The sequence below is a fragment of the Amphiura filiformis genome, chromosome 17 (assembly GCF_039555335.1).
Source record: "Amphiura filiformis chromosome 17, Afil_fr2py, whole genome shotgun sequence".
Lineage (NCBI taxonomy): Eukaryota > Metazoa > Echinodermata > Ophiuroidea > Amphilepidida > Amphiuridae > Amphiura > Amphiura filiformis.
Genome location: NC_092644.1, coordinates 32,991,275 through 33,014,723, shown reverse-complemented (window position 1 = coordinate 33,014,723; position 23,449 = coordinate 32,991,275). Strand labels below are relative to the sequence as shown.

The window sequence follows — 23,449 nt, the reverse complement described above, 5'->3', positions numbered from 1 at the left end:
TATCAATACCTGGTCAAAATGATGCAACCAACTTTTTTAGCCCTCCGCCCCCTAGGATCTAGCCTAAGAACCAATCAATTAATATGGGCCTCATGGAAGAACAGAGGATACCTTAAAACATCCACTGAATGAGTAACCAAGGCAAAAGAAGAAATAAAACAAACAAACAAAATAGATACTGGAAATCCTGAGATTAACAGCCACAGTGACATTGTTGATACTGAGATTTGTATAGTTCTGAGATTTGTATTGGAAATTGGTTTGTTGTTGAGTGTAATGAGGCTCATTTTCCAGCTTAGTGAAGTGATTGAAATCGGGCAAACTAGAGTATTTGCACCAAGCAGGAAATGGTCTCAACCAAAAGATGACCAAACATTCTATAACTCAGAAAGCAATTTTTAAAAAACTTACAGAGCAAATAACCATGAACATTACAAGTTTTGTGAGGGAATTTAGAGTCAAATAACATGGAAGTAAAAGTTTTATCAATTGTTGACTGTTCAATTTAACTGTTTAAATTTAAGCCCTAGAATAAAATATCCAAACAGGATCAAGCAAGGCGTATGTATGTATGTACATTGTAGGGCTGGGATGTTGGTATGTAATGTGTGTGGTACATTGTATGCTGGTACATACACTGAATAGTGTTATTTGTACATAGATGGGTTATTTGGGGGGTTATTTGTACATAGATTGAGTTATTTGATCATTACACCAGTTGTTGAGGAATTGTTATCAAAAAAAATTGACATTTAGATGAACAATACCATTTTATATATGGCGGACAAACTGTAGCACGAGTTACCGTAGTACGAGTTACCATGTTTTTTGCCATTAAATGTAACTCTATGAGGGGCACAACTTTTTAAGGTATACCAAAACAAACCTTATTATAGCAATTACTTATCATATAATCAATAAGGCTTTAGTGTTTTTTGTTTTAGCACACCATCAAAATAAAAATGAGTGATTTTTAAGCATGTCCTCTGCTCGTAGCACGAAGTTACCGATTTTACAGCTGTCCCATACATACAAAAGTTGATATCCTGAATTAGCAATACTATGAGGATCTAGCCTTGAATGTTGGGTATTAAAATACAAAAAATACAGATTCCAATCAAATCAATTTAAAAGCTGGAGCACAAAGTATGTAAAAGGACGCCATAAAGTGTAGCACGAGTTACCGTGGAATTGCCCAAATGGACATTTGTGAAAAAAACCTTTAGAGTCATTCCATGTCAACTCCTGGGATGTGCACCGCAGCACCTCTTCAATTTTTTTTTTTTTTTGTGTGGTGGTAGATATTGATGAGAAAGTGAAATCCTTAAATTTTGAGCTTCATACGCTATTTTGTTTTCCGTGGCATCAATTTGAAATTTAGGGGGATCAGCGTAAAAAATGTGTCGCAACGCAAAAGACGATGTTTGGAGGTCCATAAATGTATAAAGGAACCCCTACAACTTTGTAAAGTATGTATCCTGGGGTACTTAATTGTGTAGAGTTCAAATCTGGCATCAGAAAACTTGTAACTTTAAAAGATATAGGGCCCTCAAAATGCAACTTTGTCCATCCAGGACCAACTTCGGGGGGTCAGAACTCCAAAAGTAAAAATAATTTTTTGTCCATTTTTTTGCTGGTCGGAACCCTTTGGTAGGACATTACTCTTAATCCAATATTGAGTCAATTAGAATAATTTTAGCGATATATTACAACTCCAATAGTACACTATACACTAGAAGTTTATAAAGGCGATCATTAAATCTACATTTTATAAGAACTATTATTTTGAATTCAATATTTTTACAGATTACATCAAGGACATGGCTACTGAAGCAGTTTCTAATAAAAATGCCAGTGGCGATTCATCTTACACATCAAAGCTTGCCTCTAGTCTCAATCAGTTCAGAAACCAAGGCACATTTTGCGATGTCACCATCGTCATCGACAGTCGGCGATTCCGAGCGCACAAAGCTGTGTTGAGCTCGGACAGTAGCTACTTCAGGGGTATGTTTACGTCAGGATTTCAGGAAAGTGGACGATCAGAGGTTACAGTACAAGAAGGATCCGCTGACAGTTTTTCACAGTTGTTAGACTTTGCGTACACTGGCTACTTTCAGCTCTCTGTGACTAATGTTTGTGATATCCTTAGAATGGCTTGTTATATGGACTTCAACCATGCTATCAATGTATGTGTCAAATACGCTGTAGATTGTTATCATGGTATTAATTTGGATGACACATTTGAGATATATTACCTAGCGGAAAGCCACTTTATTACTAATGAAGTCAATGTACTTCGTAAACATTTACTGAAAAATTTCTTGAAGCTGGCAGAATCCAAGACATTCTTAGATCATGCAAGCCGAGATTTTGTTCTGATGTGTTTGAGTTCCCAGGAGATAGAAGCAGATGAACCACAGGAGGAAGAGGTTAGTTGATCTTTCAGAAATTGCTGACATAAACTATTTATGTCCCATTGTGTATATATACATTGTACCAGGCAGAGTCTCAAAGAGTACATGTACATGAAAGACATTATGAGAGAGGGCGAAATTGGATGAAAATGGTAAGAAGTGGTAAAATGGCCCTATAATCTAACATGTTATTTTGGCCCATGGTTACATGTATGCTAAGTCAAAAAAGTAGATGATTTTTATAGCACTTCACAACTCTCTTTGGTTAAAGGATCTGGAATGAGCGTTTTGAGCCTTTTGACAGTATTTTTTGTGGGACATGAGAGCACATCAGACATATCGAAATTGCATTCTGAATACAAAGAATGTCTTTCTAATATCAAATAATTTTCATTTTTTGAAATTCACGATATAATACAAATTTTATGACAAATTATTTTTCACATAAGTTGATATAACAGTCCTCAAAGTAAATTTTATAAATCTAATGACATATTCTTAAAGTGTATGTAGCAGGGAGGAAAAGCCGACGGTCAATTGAAAATTTTGACCTTTCATATTGAAGATATGGATTTTTTTCCCAAAAAGATCCAATTTTTTTGATGTTTTGGGAAAAAAATCCATATCTTCAATACGAAAGGTCAAAATTTTCAATTGATTGTCGGTTTTCATCCCACCTACATACACTTTAAGTATAAATAGTCAGATTTATAAAGTTTACTTCGAGTACTGTTAATAAAGTTTAACACAGTGCAACAAGTTAAACTCAATTTACCCTTGCTGAGAAATGGACCAATCCATGTTATTGTTACCGGGTCAGATGTCAATCATTGTCATGCAGATAAATTTGTATTGTTTGGCTCGACCCGGGAACCAATGGGATTTGCCGCCTTCAGCGGGTTTCAGGCGTGATTAGGTGGTTTTATTCACTGTTGGTTTTGTATTGGACACGACAACAACAAAAATCTTCCCACCCACCGCGCCCTGTGTGGACATGTGAGAAGGAAGTAAAATATAATTATGTGTGACAGTAATGAGATAATGACCTGTATAAATACAGATATATTTTATCTACTACATGGTAGTGTGTTAAATAATAGCTAATTAAAGCATTTAACTGTCTGTAAGTTTAAAAGAAAAATCAAGAATTATGCTCCCTGTAGATAAGGAGGGAGGAATAAAGAGTTGACGCCGATCATTAAAATTACATGTGACTTGCAATTAATTTCCCTTTCTCAGATCTTCATATTTACAATGTACACTGTTTAATTAGATCATGTGTTCAATATGTTGCTACATAAAATTTATATAATTGTTCTGTATCAAACTTTTTAGAATGATAGTTCAAGAGGGAAAGTAAGTCGTCAAAACTATATATATGTACAGGAATTGACAATCGTATTGTTACATGCAGGCACAGGTCCGGTGTCATCAAAAACAGTAAAGTAGTCTTTTATAAGGTCAAAGACTTCACACAGTAAGCAAAAGAAAATAATGCTGGGTTTTGAATTATCTTTTCTGTATTTATTTATTATGATATATGTATATGTCATAGAATGCTAACATTAAGACTTGATCCTTGGTAACTTCAGGTAGACCACCTGTTGAAGAGTCTCAGGAATTCCACTTGGGAGCGTGGGATCTGTATGCACCAGTACCATAATTTATTGTTGAGTTTCCAGCCATGATATTTGATGAATAATCCACGGGTTCGGGGTCAAACGCTCAGAATTTAGCCTCGGGTGGCGGCCACCAGAGTGCAAGTTTGGATCACATTTGGTTTTGCTAAAACGAGATTTTCTGCGCCTTTGGTCGTTGTTTCGCTAGAGTCTTGGGTTGGGTAATTAGCTCGATTAGAGAATCTCCTATTATATATTTGGCAATTATACGGCTGAGATTTTCTGCGCCTTTGGTCGTTGTTTCGCTAGAGTCTTGGGTTGGGTAATTCGCTCGATTAGAGAATCTCCTATTATATATTTGGCAATTATACGGCTGAGAATTTGTTTGTTTGTTTGTTTGTTTATTTGTTGTAGGTACTGGTGCGGGTCTTAAACAAAAGTCAATAAATGGTTGTCGTGTCTGATTGCCAACATGCATGCAAATTTTGCGTCCGAGTGTTTTCAATTTCTCTGTCTTGGGGTAAATATCAAAGATATCAATTTTTAATCATTTGCCATAAAATGTGTATTACATTGCGAATTTAAAAAAATCAAAATTATTTGATATCATTTTGTCTATTATTGAAACAGGAGTAGCATTATGTGATTGTTGAATGTAATTGTAGCATCGCCAAGTTTGTGTGCAAAATTTAGTCAACTTCAATCATATTTTTAAAGGAATTCTAGGGTGTGTGAACAGTGATCAATTTTCGTATATTTTTTTGTGTAGCAAAGAATTCTACTCACTTTCAGATTTGAGTAGCAATTCCAAAATTGTGAGTAGCATTTTGCAACATGCTAATCCTGAATGTTCCATTTTCAGTTCAAGTCAGTGGCCAGTGATCGATTTTCGTATATTTTTATGTGTAGCAAAAAATGCTACTCACTTTCAGATTTGAGTAGCAATTACAAAATTATGAGTAGCATTTTGCTACGCTAATCCAGGTAAATCGAACACTGTGTGTGAAAACTTATTGAGAGAAAACCCATGTCTGTATTCAATTTTGATGTAAAATCTGGATGACACACCTCATAATTAAGAAAAAAAAGTTTTTGGTCAAAGTCCAATTTTTCACATACGTATACAATGTTTACAAGTCCATATATCTGCATCTGAAATGGTTAAGCATAATTCAGCCTCTTTCTTGTAAACATTCATGAGTTTTAAGGCTCTCACCAATTCTTGAGTTTCCGCCCGTCCTTGGCCTACTCGGGTTAAAATTTCAGTAACAGGTCAAACGGGTACCCAAGTACGTAAGAGATAGAGCCTTAATGATTTTATAGTTCAATGTAACTTTTTTCCACAACACAGTTGAACAGCATAAGCTAAAATGTGGTACTTACAATGTGTCTCTTGTTTTTAACATTTAAAATATAAAAAAAATAAATAAATAAATAAATAAATAAAAATAAATGTAGATATTTGTACAGCGCCTTTCACATGTGCACATGTACCAAAGCGTTAGAATATGTCAGAGGCAAGTGAGGTAAAGCACCTTGCCCAAGAGCACAACACGATGACACCTCCAGGACTCGAACTCGCAATCCACCAATTACAAGGCAGAACCCGTACCGCTGTGCCACCATGCCCTTATACATTGTAACATTACAGATGTTTGTGTGTAAATTACTGCTCGGCAGGCCATTTGATTTTTTGTGTGAAATCTCTTGGAGCCCCTTTAATACAACCCTATTTTCTTCACCATTGACTAGTGTCATTGGGTGCAATTCTTTTTTGCATCATGATCAGAAATTGAATTTCACCTTCAAGATGAAGACTGGCTCACCTTGAGAAACATTTTGTACTTTCAGATTCTTCAGTGTACATTGAATTGGCTGAGACATGACTGGAACCAGCGAAATTCTCACACTGCCGATCTCTTGAAGAAAGTCCGTCTTGGTTTGGTGTCGAGTGCAAGTCTCAAGCAGATCCTTGGTGATGAGGTACTTGGTATCCCAGAGTGTATGAAAATGGTGGATGAGGTTGTAAAGTTGCATGATAAGACTGCTCCGATGGCATTAATTGAGAGCCATCCTGATATGTTTGCCACCAGGAACACTATTACAGTAAGTTTGACAAATCAAACAATAATATAATTATTGTAATGTTTTAACGCAGGTCTTCTTGTTTGGAAAACATGACATAAATTGAGAAGATGGAAAATATTATACATGTATGTGACTAGACTATGCCATAGTCGAATTTTGAGAAATTTAGAAATAGGCCTATGTTATCAATCTCGATAATATAATGTAATAAATAGTCTATAAGCAAATCTAGTTGCCCTAGATGTAGGCATTCTAAGTGATCATTTGTGTCCTGCCTTACTTTTGTTTTTTAATATTTTTTGAAAGAGGGTTCCCTTCATGCCTACCAGTGATTTTCTAGCAGTCTGTTTTATTTTCATGATTTTGGAGAATTGCTCACGTTTAATACTCACGAAAAATACGACTATGGACAAACGATTGCGGTTAAGTCAGTGACGCTACGATGAGAATAAAATTGGCTCCATCCCTTGACCAATCAGAAACAGCGAATAGTTTCCGTCTCAGTCCATAATTGTACAGGGTTCTTGTATTTGGCAAAAGATAATACAATTTATTTAAAGAAAAATCAACGGTGGTACAAATCGATCAAGATTATATTTAGTATTTACTGTGATAAATATCGAATAATAACCCAATAAATAAAAAATACCTGTATGGAAAAGTCCAATTATACAACGCCAACTATTTGTCATCCCCGTGGGAAAGTGCAGCAATTTATTTGCCAAAATCGATCAGCAGGAGAAAATACCCCTAATTTGCATATAGCATCTATCTTGGCCTGTTTACAGGTATCACGAACCTCACTTGTGTAGTGCACAAACCCACAACTGAGTGCAAAATATTGGCATGAGACAGGACATTATTTTTAAAAATAGGCCGGCAAGATCACATCACAACACAATGTTGACTTTTCTGTTATTTTAGGGGCTGGCATTTTTTTTTTCGGAAGGGGGGTCATAGATTTTTGGAAAGAAAAATAGGGAGGTCATAAAATATTTGATGAGATAGTTTGTTTATTTTTAATTCAAAAGACTGATTTCAATACAATTTTAGTCTGTTTAAGGGCTACGGTGTATTGGTGGGGGGGGGGGCATAAAATTTTGTTGCCGAAATAGGGGGGTCGCAATTTTATTGACGCAAATGTTTTGTTAATTGGGAAGAAAATGCCGGCCCCCGTAATTAGCACTAGTTACTTCAGGTGCTTTTGATATTTAATGGCATGCCGAAAAGACGGAAAGAGCCTCGTTTTGTGTGCCGTTTTGTCCGGGCCTTCATGCAGCCAAACCTAGCTAGCTACGTAACGCTCAAAGAAGATGTATAGTCCCTATCACTGGCTACAAAGGCCATATCAAAATAATATCTATCAGGTAAAAATAGTCATGTCCGAAATTCTAAAATTGCTACAAATATAGACGGATTAAGAGAGGCATGAACTAATTTTCCCATTATTATGAAATATTTATCTTTAAAAAAATGATTACCACAATAATTTAATAATCCGCACAATCGTTTCTCCATGTGTCATGAATAATTTCTTTCCTTGAAGACAATATTGTCCCTGGCTAGAACTATCGATGTAAATGCGTTCATATTTTGCTTCCCAAGGTAAACTCAAATTGTGTGCTACTTCTAGTCTGGGATTTCCCACCCGACAAAAAGTCCTAGCAAACGGTGCTGCTTTGGTAGAAAATATATTTCCCATATTATATCTAGTTGGTAGCTTAGGAACCGTGGATAGTTGGTAGCTTAGGAACCGTGGCTAGAATACGCTTAGGAACCGTGGCTAGAATACTCTTCATCCCCGGCCCCTCCTCCCCCCCCCCAACAATTTCAGGTGAGTGAAAAAATGTCATTAAAATCCAGAAAACTAGGTATTTTTGGCAAAATTTTCTGACCTAAAGGGGGGAACCGCCTCCCAGAATGGGTCATCAACAAATTCCATTTTGTCAGCCACCCCCCTGCTAAAAATCTGGGTAGAATGTCGAAAAACGTCTTTACCAGCCATGGAATGATGAAGGACTTCTTCTGAGCCAGTTTACAATTTTCACATCCTAGTGAGAATGCATGATGAATCGCAGTTTTTTGTATCGCACGCCTCATCAGCAGAATTCCCTGAAGAAGTCTCGGGTGATATTGGCCATGTCATGGTCCGTCTCTAAACAGCGGAGCTAAATAATTATGTTTATAAATTAATTTAGGTATATTTTTAGCCGGTAGAGACACACTTTTGAAGTTATTTACTAGTCTCCACAGCAGCCAGTTTGGTTCCGCTCCCTCCACACAAACAGTCTGCCAATGATCACGAACTGGTCCTTTTTGATTCGCTAACGGTTTTTTGCCGACGTCATCCAGCTTGACGTCAAACAAAGCTTTCAATTGGTCGATCGGCTAGACGGCTACTTTATTATTCATGAGCAATTTTGACCTGCCATCTCGCCAGCTGAGTGAGGTCAATCAAGTTCCCGTATGTACAGCTCTACGGCTACTTTCGTGTAGCCAATCAGAAACGGCGTTATAAGTGGCAATTGGCAGACTGTTTGTGTGGAGGGAGCGTAACCAAACTGGTTGCGGAGGAGACTAGTTATTTACCCGATCAGGATTTATCCACACACGTACATTGTACATTATGTGTACACACACGACACGTGTATGGGGGTATTTGACTGGTTCATCACATATAAACAAACTTTGAAGTTTTACCGCAAGAGAGCCAAACACCACGGGAACAGCATAAAATGAGGTCACAATTATGCAAATGAAATTGATTACTATCGGGAAAATGGTAAGGCCCCGCCTACACAAATGCTGCATCACAATTGGTTAATTTATATGAAAATGCATTACATCATGCTATTCTTAGTAGGCCAAAAATCCGACATTCTTGCCATAGGGGCCTATGTTAAGCATTTTGACCGCAATCGAATGTCAGTAGTCCACTTGGGTATCAAGCTGACAGAGGGCGTACGGTGACTGAATAGATCAGGAAAATCTATCAAATGTGCACACAATCGGAGTTTTAAATGCAAAGGTAATTCTGAATATGCACAATGGCAAGTGGACTACGGAGAAGTCTAGTATGTGACCCACTCGGACAAAACCAGGAACAAGTCGTATTTTTGACATTTCATGATTTAAATATCAATGTAAGCACTAGACAATAATCTTTAAAATGATACCACAATTATATGAATTTCATCAATACTTATCAAGATATGGACAATTTTTAAAAGGATATCTTTATGTTTTGCCTAATTGCTATTCTTAGAAATGGGGCAGACTCAGTACACCGGTCGGTCTTACCGTTTCGGGTGTTGATTAAGATACTTCTTGGATCGATCCCGAGATGCGGAAAAACCAATAGTCATTTTGTCCCACATAAATGAATAAATAACAAAACCCCGATCCCCGGTGGACTCACCCAAAAGGTGACGTCACACCATATGATCGTCCCTTATCCTCCTTGGTCTCCGACTGACACAGTTTCTCGACCAAAGGCGAGATATCTGTTGTAGTTTCACACCTTAGGTAAAACCAAACCGGTATTGTTCGGCTGAGGATAGTTTTGACGGCATTTTCTGGCGAAAAAAGTGACAAAAACGATCCAAAACTTAGCTACATATCGTGCCTCCGTTTGTATACGGGACACACGAGCAATTCAAAATGGCCGCTCGTTGGCGCCATTCATTTTGTTTCCCACGTAAAACAACCATTGCAGCCTGTAAGTTACAATAGATGTTTGTACATACATGTACACATTGTATTTCATGTACGGTAGGTTATTGTTGCTATGTTAGGGTGATTACTCTATCGTTATGTCTTCATTACCGTCCAATAAAGACGAGTTAATCAGATATTCATACGGTGGGGATTGGTAGGGACCCGTCTGACATTTTAGTAATAAAGTTAGCCAGTCCTTACTTTACCACTAACGTTAGCGACCAGCCTCCGTGCTCAGGTTTGCTTACTGGGCTTGAGTCGCGTGTTGGGGGGTAGTGCCCCCTCCCTTTCTCCTCGCTTCGCCTCGGCCCTGTCGGGCTTGCCCTTCCCTGGTGACGGAGCGGGACCCACACCGCTCTGTTTCACCCACAGGGAGTGCTCACGATCTTCTAGATGTCTTTCTTTTGCTTAGGACTCTCCGAGTTCCAGCTTGACGATTGGGATAGGCTCCGTCATCGCCATAAGGCGAAGAAGAAATCTACCAAGGGCACTGGTAAGGTCGACACGGTGGATTCTGCTGTGACAGCCCCTATGGGTCATGGCAGGTCTGCTTAAGGGGCTCCGGTCCCCGGACAAGCAGGCGGTTCCTTCGGGACTGCTAAGCGCGTCAAAGGCTCAGCAGCCAGCGAAAGCACTGACTATACGGGCCGGAGCAAAGTAGCAGGCAGCAGAGCGGTAACCACCAGCGAAAACCCTAGCGGGTTTTGCAGCAGGAGGATACCAGTCGACACGGTAGATTCTGCTGTGACAGCCCCTATGGGTCATGGCAGGTCTGCTTAGGGGGCTCCGGTCCCCGGACAAGCAGGCGGTTCCTTCGGGACTGCTAAGCGCGTCCAAAGGCTCAGCAGCCAGCGAAAAGCACTGACTATACGTCGGAGCAAAGTAGCAGGCAGCAGAGCGGTAACCACCAGCGAAAACCCTAGCGGGTTTTGTAGCAGGAGGATACCAGCCCTCTAGCGATATTCCTCACGGGTTTTTAGCAGGAGGACACCCGTCTGTTGCAGGCATATCTACGGGCTCAAACAGCCACAGTAGTAGCCAGCGACGGGCAGCATGCAAGGGTACCCGGGCTTGCCTGGGTTGAACCCTAGCATGCATGGGTTCAACAGAGACGATACCGCGGCTAACGCTGTGGGTGTAGTCTTAGCAGAACCAACTGGGGTTGTCACACGGCAGCGTTCCATGGCGGGACCGCCGAGTGATACCCTGGGCCCTAGAATAGCTGCTGGCTGTCCACAGGGACTGGCTGGCGATTATTCAGGGGTTGGGCTCGCAGTCTCTCACGGGACAGCGACCCAGGTGCATTCGGTGGCAGCTACAAAGGCGAGCCACGGCTTGACTTCAGTGGTAGCCGCTATGCACCCGCCCATAGCTGCCGTGAGTGGTCCGCCACACACAGCGACCTTGGGCGAAGCTCTAGAGGGTACAGTAAGTAGCTTGAACAGCCTAGCTGATCAACAACCCACTTATGTCCTCGAGAGCCAGCGGAGCGTGGGTGATCCATTACCGTCAATGGGTCAATTACCCTCTCTTGATCGATCACTGTCAAATCAACAGGGCATAGCTCCATTGATTGACGCTGCCTATTCAGGTGGCGAGGTGATTGATCGGGGGTATGCACGCTCAGCTACCCGTGGTACTAGGCAAGCTCCCTCTAGCCAAGGGACAGCCGGTATAGCGGGTACCCATACACACGGCTTGATCCTTGCGGGGAACGCAGTGAGGCATGGGTACAGTGGTACACAGCCGGGAGCCCTCACGGGCACCTACGCTAGTACCGCCGGTACCATGCCAGCACACAGCTTGATCCCCAAACAGGGAACGCGGTGTGGCGGTACAGCGGTCCACAGTTGGGAACCCTCACGGGTACCCACGCTGATACCGCGACCGGTACCGCAGCACCGCCTTAGTCGCCACAGTCTCTGTGGCAACAAGGGGAGGCGGTGCTGGTACTGCAGTACCATGGGGTTACCCTGGTGGCGGATCCTTTCAGGGTCAGCTGCCGGCTGGGTATGCCCGTGGTACCCGCCGCAGGGTGTTTCTTCCACGGCCTAGCACCGTGGCAAGTGTCGCCTAGCGATGGCCACGCAGTACCAACATCAGCTGTTGACCAGGCCAGCCGGCATGGGGCTAACCCAGATCTTGATCAGGGTAGGCCCGTGCTGCTAGCGCTAGGGACGACGGCTGCGAGAGCATGCGGACCCAGTGGTGCCATGGCGGATACCTCAGGGTCTTGCGGGAGTACTCCCTCTTCTGCTGGCAGGTAGTCGGCGAGCCACACAGTGGTTATGCCTTCTTACCCGTTTTCAGATGCCCGTCCTCAGTTACCGTCATCATCGGAGCATGATACGGATACTGTGGGCGAGGGACAGGAGTCGGAAGCTGAGTCCGGTAGTGACATCACGACAGTCTCCTTCCCCCGCTGCCCCGCGAGGGGAGCAACAGCACTGATCTTCCTCCGGACACCCCCTAAGGGGGAGTCCATGGAGGAGGACCAGGGATCCTTTCAGTAGGATGCTCAGCTGCTGCTTCCTCACAGGGACGCCTGCACTCTCATTCCCGGCAAACCTCACGGGTAGATATCGAGGGCTGTCGAGCTCAGTAGAGCTATGCCGCCGCGTGCTTGCACGCTTCCTCGGCGTGTACCGCGGGAGGACCACGGGACCTACCTGAGGGGATCCGAGAGGGACCCAGATGTCGTCAAGCGTATCACGCTCAGACAACATCTGAGCTCTTCCGCGGGGTGAGCCTATTAGCGGTGCTAACAGCTAGCCTCAACGAGAGCTCCATGGGCCTAGCCCATAGGGTGTCCACTCAGCGCGGGGAGGGGCCTGCCACTCCAATCGCTCAACGCGATGGAAAGGCAGGGTCCTTTTTCTCTTTGGATGCTTCTGCGCTACGGTGGAGGACCGTGCAAAGAAGCTACCAACGGGAGCACTCTGAAGAGGTCGGAAACTGCCCTTACCAGGGGTAGGAGCTCCGACTTCAGCAGGCCGTGCACCACCAACAGTACCCGAGCCCACTACCTCTGCAGCACCCATTTCTGGGAGGCGCAAGGGTAGCACAGGAACAGCTGGCAAGCCCGAAGAAGAGCAAGCGCTCTTCCAAGGGAAGCTAGGCAGAGCATTCCTGGGGGCTCAGCGGTTTTTCCACAGGGGATCTCCCAGTGGACTCCACCGCTTATGGCTTTCACCCAGAGGTGGGAAACCATCTCTTTGAGCGCCTGGGTATGGTCAGTGGTGAGTGGGGGTTACAGACTGGCAACCCAGTCTCCCCACATTCGTCTGCACATTTCAGAGGTCCACAGTAGTGCCGTCAGACGGCCCCCAGCGTCGGGCACTACTGACAGGGATCACACAGCTTCTCACGAAGCGGGCGATTGTCCCGGTCTACCCCCGTTCTACGGGTGATCTTGGAGCCATTGGCTCCAAGGAAGACCGGTGACGGGAGCCCCATCCGGAACCGCAGGCTGTTGAACACGTTCTTCAGGCCCAAGAGGTTCAGAATGGGGACTCTCGCCTCGGTGCTAGCCTGCCCCATCAGGGGCATGGGAACAGCATCGCTAGATCTCTCGGACGCCTATCTGCATATGCCAATCGCCTCTCAAGATCGGAGGCATCTGCGCTTCTAGGTACAGGATCAAAACTACCAGTTTTGATACCGGCCATCCGGCCTGTCCATCTCTCCCAGGGTGTTTAACACTCTTGGTCAGAGCGGTGGCAGCGTACCTGAAACACAGGGGTGTCAACATCAGTTGCTACCTGGACGTTTGGCTCATATACGGACGCACTCCACTGAAGACTACGGGTCTCATGGGGTTGATAGTCCGTAGGGTGCGGGACCCTGGATTTTTTGATCAGCTCAAAAAAGTCCAGCGTGGTCCCGACGCAGACACCACTATTTGTAGGGGCCCAGAACACCCTCACGGAGGGGTTAGCGGTGCTCTCACCCGAGCGGGTGACGAACATGGTGCGGTGTGCCTGACTCTTGGCCGAGTCTCGGGCAAAACCCGCTGTGGCATGGATGAAGGTGGTAGGCCTAATGGCCAGTATGGTAGACCTCACTGTACTGCCGTTTCTACGTTAGGGCTTACCCAACTACACCTTCTAGCCTGCTTGCAGGCCCAGTCGTCACCCAATATCCTCGCGGTTCCGTTGTCGGAGATCGCGCGAGAACTCTGGTGGTGGACCCATCAGCCCAATTTGACCCAGGGTGTCAGGTTTCCTGCACCCCGGTATGTCACGTAGTGACGCACCATAGCGCCAAAACGGGCTGGGGGTCCACATCACGGAGACTCGCCTCGGGCCTATGGGGGCCATAGAGACAGAGTTTCACAGCAACCTCCCTCGCTTACGAGGAGGTGATCGTGGAATCACATACCGTTGTCCTGACGGATAACACAACCGTGGTAGCCTACCCCAACAGACAAGGGGACTCCGGGCCACCACGATTGAGCCTGCATGCACGACACCTGATAGGGTGGTGCAAGTTCAGGCAGATTACGATGAGAGCGATACACATCGCTGGCGCGTCACCAGCATCCTCGCGCACAATCTGTCACGAGGAAGGGTGTCGGGACCAGCAGAATGGGCCCTTGCTACGCAGGTCGCTCAGACGATCTTCAAGGGATGTACCACCCTCGAAAGATCTGTTCGCATCTCATCGCAATCATCCACTGCCGGTGTACTGCTCAAGGGTCGCGGACCCCCCAAGCATTCACCGTGGACGCTCTGTCCATAGACTGGGGAGGGATGACAGCTTATGCAGTCCCTCCGATCTCACTACTCATGAGGGTGGTGGCCAAGATGGGTTGGGAAGACTGCATTGTCATTCTGCTAGCGGCAAGGCCGCTGGCACTCCCCAGTACCAGATCTACTCCGGATGCCCGGAGCGGAGGTACCAGTCTATCACTAGAGCACGCTGCAGTTAGCTGCATGGCCCTTACCAGGGAACACGCAGCGGAGGGATACTTTTCATCAGAAGCTGTTTTTCTCATCGCCGGGGCTAGACGGAAGTCTACCCTCCGTACGTATAGCCAGAGTCTGGCTCCATACTACGCTTGGTGCAATGAGACAAATAGCTCTCCGCTAGAGCCTCTGTGCTGCTAGTTCCGGAGTTTCTGACAGAAAAGTTCCAAGCAAGACTTCAGCGGGCCACTGGGGCCAGCTATAAGTCAGCTGTCCTCTCCATTCACCGAGGTTTCGAGACGGTCGACTATCATAGCCGATGGTTACCTTATTAGTCTACGCCTCGACGGTATGTTCAACGAGTGTCTACCAAAAGGAAAGTGATCCTCCTAAGGGATCCCAACACAGTCTTAGATTACTTTAAGGGTCACCCTTTTGACCTTCCGTCAAAAGCGACGCTTAAATACGTAACTCTCAAGATGGCTTTCCGGGTTGGCGTTGGCTTCGGGACGGCGGTGCTGAGTGGCACACGGTCTCGAGGTTAGCTTCCGTGTTCACAAACACTGGAGCGACACTGTTTCGGGCGCTCTGTTCTCGTGACTACTGAACGGGCGCGGTGCATACCGACATTCGTCCCTCTCCAATCCCCAGGGTTGGGCAAGGTTCGGCTGAAGCCAAAGATAGGCTGGGGTGTCCGATAAGGCGCTGCAGCACTATTTCTTCGAACACAAGCCTTGCGAGGACTCACGACCGCATTCATCACCCTTCCAGAGCCTTTCGGTCCAGCCGCTGTCGCAATGGCTGGTCCAGGTGTTGGTGGGGTCCGGGGATCGCGAAGGTTTCGCGTCCCACGACCCACTCGACTAACCGAGCTATCTCATCATCTTGGGTATACCGCTCGGTTGTCCCTTGAGGAGATCTAGCAGGCGGTGTCCCGGAAGCCACCTTCGCCTTCTCTACGATACTTCCGCTTACGTTAGTAATCAGAGACGGGCGGGAGGTTTACCGGGACATTGTTGGCGATCATAATACGGTGGTGTACGGGTACCAGGTTTTCAGACTATACAGAATACTCAGCATGGTAAGAACCAGTGTCGCTATTCTTAACCACCAAACTTATTAAGTAAGGAGGTTTATGTCTGTGATCGCGTGGTCTTTTTTGTTTCCCGACCGTTGGGGGAAAATATTTTCTGACCTCGCGAAAACCATCGTTACCGCCCCCGATCCCTGATCAGATGCTGACCAATCTTGTACCTCCATCCGTCGGTTACTTGCTAGATCGATCTTTCAGATGTTGATGCAAGAAGTATCTTAATCAACATCGAAGCGGTAAGATCGACCGGTGTACTGAGTCTAGTCCCAAACAGAAATGTTTGGTAGACTCATAACCGGTGCGATCTTACCTTTCCGATGTTGATTATCCCGGACCCCGGCCACCCCCTACAAGTTTGGTCCGGTAGGGGATCCCAAGTCGGATAAGGGCGATCATATGGTGTGACGTCACCTTTTGGGTGAGTCCACCGGGGATCGGGGTTTTTGTTATTTATTCATTTATGTGGGACAAAATGACTATTGGTTTTTTCCGCATCTCGGGATCGATGCAAGAAGTATCTTAATCAACATCGGAAAGGTAAGATCGCACCGGTTATGAGTCTACCAAACATTTCTGTTTGGGACTAATTAGTTTCCTGCTTTACACAAGATTGAATAGGGTTTAATCAGTAATTATTGATTTAAAATAAACCTCCTTTTAATAAGCACTTTCAAAGAGTTGAATGCCCACTTAGTCCCACAGTCAAATACAATGCATTTAAGAATTTCAAAACATTTCAATATTTTTTTTAATGGTAATGTCATCTTTAGAAGCCTATAACTCAAAAACATGCCTGGTGACTTGTTCCGGGTTTTGTTAGAGTGGGTCACATAGGTATGCTTTAGTTTAGGTACTTCCTAGCAAACACAAATGTTTTTGTAAAAGATTAAGGGATCTAAAATGAGCGTTTATTGCGTTTCGACAGTATTTTTGTGGGACATGAGAGCACCTCAGACCTATCGAATTGCATTCTGAATCTGAAGCATGTCTTTCTGATATCAAATAATTTTCATTTTTGAAAATCACAATATAATACAAATTTTATGACAAATTATAAAAATTTGATATTTTTCAAATTTTTGATATATAACAGTCCTCGAAATAAAATTTATAAATCTAATGATATATTCTTATAGTGTATGTAGCAATTTTGTAGCTGGGAGGAAAAGCCGACGGTCAATTGAAAATTTTGACCTTTCATATTGAAGATATGATTTTTTCCCAAAAAGACCTTTTTTTTTTTGGTGTTTTGGGAAGAAAAAATCCATATCTTCAATACGAAAGGTCAAAATTTTCAGTTGATCGTCGGCTTTTCATCCCACCTACATACACTTTAAGTATAAGTCATCAGATTTATAAAGTTTACTTCCTCACTCACCTCACCAGGCTGTGTTCGACCATTGTTGGACGTAGCCCTCTTCATGATTCTTCCACTGTTCTCTGTCTCTTGCATTTCTTGTCCATGTAGGTCCCATGTAGGCAGTAATGTCATCACGCCACCTCCTCTTCTGTCTTCCTCTTGATCTTTTGCCTGTTCTTGGTTGCCATTCTGTTAGCCGTTTAGTCCATCTGTTATCTTCCCTTCGTGCCAGGTGACCTGCCCATCTCCATTTCGCTTCTTTGAGTTTCACCATAATGTCTTTGACTTGAGTTTGACGTCTTATTTCAGTGTTCTTGATTTTATCCCTTAAGGTAATGTGTAGCATCTTCCTTTCCATTGCTCTTTGGGCTGTTTGTAGTTTCTGTTCCAGGTACTTGGTTGTTGTCCATGTTTCTGCCCCATATGTCATTGTTGGCAATACACACTGGTTGAACATTCTACTTCTCAGATACATTGGTAACTTTTTATCACATAGAATGTCTTTGAATCTTCCAAAGCAACTCCAACCTGCCTTTATTCTGACCAGAGCTTCTTCCCTGGTGCTGTCCTCCATCTTCACTGTTTGGCCAAGATATTTATATCCTTCCACCCTTTCAATAACATCGCCTTCAACTACAATGACGTCCTCTGACTGGTGGTTTGTCATATATTTAGTTTTGCCCTTGTGTATCTTCAGTCCAATCTTTTTGCTTCCTTGATTCAGATCATTTAACTGGACCTCCATATCCTTTACTGATGTTGTCACCAAAGCTACATCGTCTGCAAATCTCAGATCAGTAAGCTTCTCGCCACCAATGTTGATCCCCCTCTCCTGTAGGTTCAGGTTTCTGAATATATCTTCCATTGCTGTTGTGAATATTTTAGGGGATATTGTGACTCCCTGTCTCACACCACGCTGAATTTGGATTGTTTTTGAAACATCATTTTCAATGTGGATTTTTGCTGTGGCATTTGTGTAGATGTCCTCAAGAATTTGGACATATCCCTCATTGACTCCAACTTTACGTAGTGCTGTAAAGAGGTCTTTATGTTCCACTGAGTCAAAGGCCTTCTCATAGTCTATATATCCAATGCATAGCTTCAAGTTATATTCATTTGCCTTCTCAATAAGTTGGTTGATGGCATGTAGATGGTCTACTGTTGAATATCCACTTCTGAAGCCTGCCTGTTCTCTTGGTTGGTTTTCATCAAGCACTCCTTTTATCCTGTTTTGTATTATCCTTGTGAAAATTGTATACACATGTGATAACAGGCTGATAGGTCTGTAGTTTTTTATGTCTGTTTTTTCACCTTTCTTGTAAAGGAGAATCACTTTTGCCTCTTTCCAGCAAACTGGTATCCTTTTTTCATTCAATATTTGATTATAGAGCCCAACTAGATGTTGAGTAATCCCGCTCCTCCAATCTTGATTATATCACTAGTAATTTCATCTGTTCCTGGTGCTTTGCTGTCTTTCATCTCCTTTACAGCCATTTCCACTTCTTTTTGTGTTATACTTGGTATAGCTGATATGTCTGGTGATATTGTATTTGGTTTTGCCTCATTTGATTTGGAACTATACAGGTCTTGATAAAAGTCTGCGCATACATCAAGTATCTCTTGCCTGTCATTTGTTAAGACACCGTCTGTTTGTCTCATTTGGTGCATTCTTGATTTCCTCCGGTTCAGCTTTGCAATATGCTGAGGTCCTCTTCCACTTTTGAGAATGATTTCTATTTGTTCTTTTCTCTTCTTTCTGCTCCTCTGTCTACGTTTTTTCCTCACAGTTTTGTGAGCTCTCTTTATTCGCTCTTTTAGGGTATTGATTTGTCAGTAATTTCTCTCAATTCTTTCCTCCTTCTGTCCAGAGCCTCAATCTCTTTGTCCTCCTCAGTTATTTGCTTCCTCTTCTTCTCTTGTGGAGCTACTTCTGCTGCCACTTCCATCACAATGCTGGATACAGCTTGGTATTTTTGGTCTACATCCAACTCTTCAATGTCTAATACCTCAAAGCGATTTTTCAATTCCAACTGGAATTCTGGCCTCTTCTCTCGTAGTCGTAGGATGTTAATCTTGCTTTTCTTTTCATTTCTGATAAATCTGAGTCTTGCTAGTCTTTTGCTGATATGAAGTTTACTTCAAGTACTGTTAAATATCAAAAATATCAATTTTTAATGATTTGTCATAAAATGTGTATTAAATTGCGAATTTCAAAAAATCAAAATTATTTAATATCAGAATGACATTCTTCGTATTCAGAATGCAATTCGATTTGTCTGATGTGCTCTAATGTCCCACAATAAATACTGTCCAAACGTTCATACCCCACCCCTTAAAGTGCTGAAAATGTTGCCAGAAAATGTTTCAATGTTGGGTTATACAATGGAACAAATCAAAAGTTTGATAACGTCCTATACATGTAAACACAAGTCCTTTAGTTAGAGGGAGGGGTCAAAAAGTCTGATTACGTTTGTAAAATCTTTCCGGTTTGAATTTTCACAATTTTACACTTACATTAGGGGTAGGGACGGAGGGAGTCAGCCTCCAAAGGAAAGGACTTTCGTTTATAGGACTTCATCAATTTATTTATATGTGACATGATCTGGTCCATGGGGGCCAAAGGAGGCATTTTTTGAAAATTGAGTTACACCAACTATTAGTATTACCTTATACAAACATTAGGCTATCATAATAATACTGAAAACACCAAAGGTCTACATTGTAGCATACTTGGTTCTAAAGGTATGAAGTTTCATGTTACTCCATATTTTTGCCTTTATCTCAATTTCAAATTTGCAGCCTTTGGCCCCCATGGACCAGATCGTGTTGAGCCACATATTTATTCTTTCATATTTTGCAGGTACCAGTCTTTCTAGAAGAAAAAGCTCGTGGGGTATGTCTTCATGTAAGAATTGATGGAGTTTGCCACAAACTAAGTCGCAGTGCCTCATTATTGGCAGGCACATGCCCTTCCCATCGCCTCATCATACAAGACCATGGTAATGGCCTAAGTTTGCTCTCCACCGGTGGCCAGGTTTATGTGGCCGGTGGCTTGAGTGATGACGGTGCAGTTACTCAATATTCTCCAGCTGATGGTCACGTATCCTTTAAGCCTCCAAGTCCACGGCCTGGTTTCCTCAAGTATGATTTACGGAGTGGTTTGTGGGTTACCCTTCCTCCAATGCCGGTGGGTCTAGCCTATCCAGCGTTAGTCGAATTGGATGGCTACATCTACGCTATGGGAAGTTCAAGCCAGTCGTATATTGATTGTTACGACGTGCTACGTTATGAAATTGCTACTAGACAATGGAAGCAAATCTGCCCTATGCCAGAAGACTTGAAAGGTATGTCAGCAGTAGCTCTCAATGGATATGTCCTTGTAGCAGGTTCACGTTGTAAATGGCGCAACATGATGAGTTTGTTTGTGCTCGCATTAAATCCTAAAAGATGCTCATGGTCCGTAGCATATGCAGCAGACATTCCCATAGAGGATAGTTACCCATTGTATTTGACGATGGTAGCATCGCATGTACGTCAATATCCCATACAAATAATAATGCACGATGACGTGTGCTACTTCCAAAGTATCAAATGTGAAGACGAAAGGTACAAGGTACGAGTTGAAGAAGTCATCTGGGATTGCGAGGATGAGAACCCAATCATCACTCTCGGGGAGGAGGTAGATCAAGAGGCAACTTTTGGTGCTTTGCTAAAAGATGAGGATGTTGTTAATCCTTCGCAGATGTTGACTTTTGATAAAAACCTAGCCAGGATGTCAAGAATGTCACAATGCAGTCTACAACACAACAAAGGAAACCCATTTATGAAAGCCATGGACATGTGGTGAAGAGACTTTTAATTACTATTGTGGACATTTAGACAATTTAGGGTTTGGCTGCTCTTCAATAATGATTAAATTTCTCATCAAATGACCTTTTAGCTCCTTTTCTTGTCATGTATTCTGATTTGCACATTCTGAAGCTGAAAATGTATTCTTTTGCAAAGTTATCTCAGCAAACACAAAACATAAAAGGCCTAAAATTTCAATGGGGTTATGACACAAATATAAGCTTTCACCAATATCTACATTTTGATGGGTTCAAGTTAGGGGGTGATGCTGTGCACAATCTGGTCACCCACCTTTAAGGAAACACTTGCTTTGCTGGGGGGGGGGCACTGGACTTTGGAAGTGATGGGGATGTGCCGACACCAGTTAGAAACCATAGGGGTCTTTTGGTGAGAGATTCAACACCAAGAAAGGGGGTCATTCAGTGAGGTCTTTGCATTAGACTGGGGAAATATTTACCAAGGAAGGGGTCTTTCTGTAACACTAGAACAATTTGTGGGTCAATATATATAAAAATTGACAAATTTATGGATACATTTTCAAAACGTCATCAAAATATAAATTTATTGGACAAATTTGAAGAAAATAATGAAATTTTGTGAATTTTTGAGAAAATCAATTAGTGAGAGATTGTCAGAAAGTTGTCCAACATTCTTGAAAAAGGGGGTGTTTTGGTGACAGTAAAACAGAAAAGGTGTTCATTGAGTTCTGGAGTTGGCAAATCGGGGTCAATGTGGCTGCACATCCTCATTACCCAATGTTAGTGGGTGCCACTGCAGATAGGAGGTGCTAGCTGCTTAAAGATTCACACTATTTTGTGTAAGGAAATCCTAATGATATTTATACACTTGATGGTGAATGTTATGGTCCTTATGGGGGAAAATATGTAACAAAACTTGCAAGTGTAATGCTGTAGTCTCAGGCCCGTAGCCAGGATATGTGTTTTTTTATGTGTGTGGGTGCAGATTTTCCAAATGCAGACCTTTTTATGTGAAATCTTCATTCTGACTATCAGGCCCGACGCAGGATTTCATTTGGGGTGCTGATTTTGAAAAAGTGGACCTTTTTCCAAGGGGGGGGCAATTTTGTTAAAAGTGGATAAAATTTGGACCTTTTTTGTCAAAAAAAGCTTTAAAAAAACCCTGCGTACTATAAGCAGACCTTAACCACCTCTACACTGATTTTTGGAGCCTATATAGTCCAGTCAAAGTGGGTTTTGACTCACCACTAATTGCAACAGAATTTTTTTCACTGCTATGAATGTCAGAAATGTCCCTGAACAGCATACAAAAAGTATACTAAAATATACTTGGTGGAAAGGTAGTTTTTGGCAGGAAAAGGTCATACAGGGGTCAAATTTCAAAATCGCTCCAATCATTTTTAAAACTATACCAAATTATTCCTCTAGTCATAAGGATTCAGAAAAAATATAGTTTGCCATATCTGTGATGTACGGTTCTTGAGTTATAACCGAAAAGGTCAAAGGTCAAATGTTGGGTTCAACAGAGGTCAAAAAACTAAAAATTGCCCGATTTTAACCAAAATGGTCTCAAATTGTTGGGCTTGCAAACATAATTCATTTAAAGAATATTTGCACTGTTTGGGTTGTTTAATTACATGCGTAACATCGAAAACTAGGTTGGGGTCAATAGAGTTCAATGGTCAATGACCTCTTTTACCCTGCTACCTAGGTAACGAAACATCCCAAGATATGGCAAATTATTCTTATTTTGGAGTGTTCTTAAAGGACGAACACATGAGACCATTTTCAAGGAGATCGGAGCATTTTTTCGAAGTTGACCCACGTGGAGCCCAAAATTTGACCTTTTTGCTTATAACTTGAGAATGGTACATCACATATATGACAAACTATACTTTTTCTGAATCCTTAAGACTAGAGGAATGCTTTGGTATATTTTTTAAAAAGATTAAAGCCATTTTGAAATTTGACCCCTATATGACCTTTTCCCGCCAAAAACTACCTTTCCACCAAGTATATTTTAGTATATTTTTGGTATGATGTTCAGGGGACATCTCTAAAATGTATAAAAGTGAAAAACATTCTGTTGCAATTAGTGATGGGTGACACCACTAATTTGTTTAGATTGACTGGACTAATATTGTAGACAAATTTCACAGAAAGTTCATGATTTGGGGGTATTTTGAAAATGTTAGCCTAATTTTGCTATTTTTTTTACAGACAAAGCTGATCTTTTGCTGATTTATGAGGGGTTGTCACACTCTACTGGCTATGGGCATGATTGGTCATGTAACAAGGTTTGCAGTATAATACAGACATTGATATATTAAGGGGGTACTACACCCCTGTGGTAAAAAGTTAAGTATATTATAGGGGCAAGGAATCCAATTACTTCACTGAAATTTCACTGACTCGAGACAAGCG

General features: G+C 42.7%; 1 protein-coding gene across 2 annotated transcripts; it reads left to right on the top strand.

Moving 5' to 3' along the window:
* The first annotated feature begins 1,810 nt into the window (after positions 1–1,810).
* LOC140137654 (kelch-like protein 32) lies at positions 1,811–23,357 on the top strand. 2 transcript variants are annotated; one of them, XM_072159388.1, is made up of 4 exons: positions 1,811–2,429; positions 5,885–6,139; positions 20,059–20,542; positions 23,246–23,357. In XM_072159388.1, exons 1-4 carry the CDS (start codon positions 1,821–1,823, stop codon positions 23,353–23,355), a joined length of 1,458 nt encoding a protein of 485 aa, XP_072015489.1. In that variant the 5' UTR covers positions 1,811–1,820; the 3' UTR covers positions 23,356–23,357. The 2 variants fall into 2 exon arrangements, with proteins under 2 accessions (XP_072015489.1, XP_072015488.1); XM_072159387.1 differs by lacking the exon at positions 23,246–23,357 and having other exon boundaries at positions 20,059–21,828.
* The last annotated feature ends 92 nt before the right edge of the window (positions 23,358–23,449 follow it).